At 40.4% G+C, this 2,959-nt stretch overlaps 1 protein-coding gene across 1 annotated transcript; it reads left to right on the top strand.

The window, feature by feature from the left end:
- Positions 1-79: 79 nt before the first annotated feature.
- Positions 80-2,477, top strand: LOC140855826 (probable LRR receptor-like serine/threonine-protein kinase At3g47570). The gene is made up of 3 exons (XM_073252878.1): positions 80-935; positions 1,097-1,972; positions 2,131-2,477. Exons 1-3 carry the CDS (start codon positions 80-82, stop codon positions 2,475-2,477), a joined length of 2,079 nt encoding a protein of 692 aa, XP_073108979.1.
- The last annotated feature ends 482 nt before the right edge of the window (positions 2,478-2,959 follow it).

Genomic DNA, 2,959 nt, shown 5'->3' with positions numbered 1-2,959 from the left:
TAGCAAGCTGTACAACATCTCATCATTGCAAAAATTCTATGTGGCTGAAAATAAGCTGCAAGGAAGCATTCCAACTGATATGGGCATCACGCTTCCTAGTCTTCACACCCTCGTATTGGGTGGCAACCAGTTTGATGGACCCATTCCAACTACACTGGCAAATGCCTCAGGACTTGAACTCATTTGCATTCCAGATAATCATTTTAGTGGAAGGGTGCCATCTGAGCTGGGAAGGCTACCAGGCCTTTACCTTCTTAATGTAGAAAAGAATCACCTGGAAGCAGGAGATGCCAAGGGGTGGGAATTTCTCGACTCTCTCACAAACTGCAGCCAGTTAACGGAGTTGGCACTCGACGACAATATGCTAGGAGGCATGTTGCCCAACTCAGTAATCAACCTCTCTTCACAGCTCCAAGTATTGGCTCTGGGAGGAAACCATATATCAGGGAGAATCCCACATGGAATTGAAAACCTAGCCAAACTACAGATGCTTGCTTTCGAGTATAACCTTTTCACTGGGGCTATTCCAGAAAGCATTGGGAACCTTGCAAGGCTAGTGATGTTGAGCTCATCTTTTAACAGGTTTACAGGACAGATTCCATTCTCCCTAGGCAATCTCACACTACTGACTAAACTCTGTTTGGACCAGAATAACCTGCAAGGCCCCATACCTCAAAGTCTTGGAAACCTGCAACACCTATCAACCTTGGACCTCTTTGCCAATCATCTTAGTGGAACCATACCCAAAGAGATTTTGAGCCTTCCCGCCTTGTCCCTTTATCTAAATTTATCTGACAATTTATTGGATGGATCCCTCCCTCTAGAGGTCGGGAGATTAAAGAATCTCCATGCTCTAGATATTTCTAGGAACATGCTGTCTGGTAATATTCCCAGCACACTTGATGACTGTGAGATCTTGGAGTACTTATATCTGGGTAACAACTTGTTCCAAGGGACAATTCCCAAATCCTTGGGCAACATGAGAGGCCTTCGGGAATTAGATCTCTCACATAACAATTTAACCGGGCCTATCCAACATTTCTAGAGGAGTTGAAACAACTGCAAATGTTGAATTTGTCTTTCAATCATCTCGAAGGTGAAGTGCCAGTAAAGGGGGTCTTTAAAAATGCTACTCAGGTTTCCATCAAAGGAAATAGTCGGCTCTGTGGGGGTGTTCCAGAATTACATTTGCCCGCATGCCCAGGAAAGTCATACAAAAAGAGAAAGTGGCCTCTGCTACTGAAAATAGTGTTTCCAATAGCTGGTGCAGTCCTGTTTATGATCCTTCTATTCTTCCTTTTTACCCTTCCACAGAAACGGAAGTTGAAAAATAATGCTCCAATTGTATCTCCATTGGAAGATCAATTCCCTAGAGTTTCTTACAATGATCTGATTAGAGCAACTGACGGATTCTCTTCCACTAATCTCATTGGCAGAGGAGGGTATGGTTCTGTCTATAAAGGCATCTTGAGTCCTCATCAAACTATTGTTGCTGTGAAGGTTTTCAACCTTCAAAATCGAGGAGCTTCAAAGAGTTTTCTAGCTGAATGTGAGGTTCTGAGAAGTGCTCGACATCGAAATCTTGTCAAGGTCATGACTTCCTGCTCAATGGTTGATTTTAGAGGCCACGATTTCAAAGCTCTGATTTTTGAGTTCATTCCTAATGGAAGTCTAGAGAAATGGTTACATCCAAAATTAGATGGGCATCATCATACAAAAAGCCTAAGCCTGCTTCAAAGGTTAAACATAGCGATTGATGTGGCTGATGCAATCGATTACCTTCATAATAATTGTCAGCCATCTATTGCTCATTGTGATCTAAAGCCTAGCAATGTACTCATTGATAATGAGATGGTTGCTCATGTGGGGGACTTTGGTCTGGCGAGGTTCATGTCTAAAGCTTCAACAAACTCGTTGGCGGACAAGAGTGGCTCAATCCGGATAAAAGGAACCTTTGGATATATTGCCCCAGGTACATTCTATTTTCATCTCTATCTTCTTGGCTCATATTTGCTCTAATTAAGATGTCCGTGCTAAACTTTCTTTTCTACTACTTTCTTTTTGGTGTTAAAGATAATTATTGAATTAATACATTTAATTTTCTCAAGCATTTAAATATATGTATTGCAGAATATGGTGCAAGTGGTCAGGTATCTACTTCTGGTGACGTTTATAGCTATGGAATCCTTCTCTTGGAGATGCTTACCAGAAAGAGTCCTCTTGATGATATGTTCAAAGATGGCCTAAGCCTTCAAAAGTTTGTCAAGATAGCTTTTTCTAAAAGAGTCATGACAATTGTGGATCCGCTAATGCCACTTCTGGAGGATGAGAATAAAACTCGTGAATGCTTAATATCCATGGCAAGAATTGGTCTTTCTTGCTCAAATGAATCCGTGAGAGAAAGATTGAATATAAGTGATGTTGCCATGACTATGCGTAAAATTAGGGATGCCTGCCTTGGGACTCAAGTTCATTAGAAGATCTGGTGAAGCTTAAGTGGAAGGTAAAGTCTGTCTTGGTATCTTTCCTCCAGTAACTGTTAAGTTGCAGCGTTTGGTGTTATAAACCTATTTCCTAGTGTTGAACTTCTTTGAGACTTGAGCTGTGAGTTTGTTGTTTATTTTCTAACCGTGGCTTCAAAAAATTAGTAATAAATATCATAGTTGTCTGTGTCTCTGCATATATTGTTTTTCCATATAATTGAAAGTTTCAAATCTACAAGAATATTTTACCAAATGTCTGCATTTTAAGATCAACCCTGAGTTCCTTCAGCTAACTGGACAGTAGTGTTCTGATATGGATAAATAATTATCATATTATTTTTTCCCAAAGGATCGATGCAATTATTATGTGGTTGGTAGCATGACCACTAGTTCACTGCAACATTGATATCCAATATGGAAAAGGCCGGTCATAGTAAAAGATAGTGAAAGAATGGAATCAAAGAGAGAAAGAGGAA

The sequence above is a fragment of the Elaeis guineensis genome, chromosome 1 (assembly GCF_000442705.2).
Source record: "Elaeis guineensis isolate ETL-2024a chromosome 1, EG11, whole genome shotgun sequence".
In the NCBI taxonomy this organism is placed as follows: Eukaryota; Viridiplantae; Streptophyta; class Magnoliopsida; order Arecales; family Arecaceae; genus Elaeis; species Elaeis guineensis.
This window is presented reverse-complemented; position numbering and strand designations above follow the sequence as displayed.

Bases quoted from the DNA above. Each gene is read 5' to 3' on its own strand.
- LOC140855826 (XM_073252878.1), top strand. From the start codon at position 80: ATGGGCATCACGCTTCCTAGTCTTCACACCCTCGTATTGGGTGGCAAC. The intron at 936-1,096 runs GTAACAACTTGT...ATCATCTCGAAG, and splicing joins CTTGGAGTACTTATATCTGG to GTGAAGTGCCAGTAAAGGGG. The intron at 1,973-2,130 runs GTACATTCTATT...TATGTATTGCAG, and splicing joins CTTTGGATATATTGCCCCAG to AATATGGTGCAAGTGGTCAG.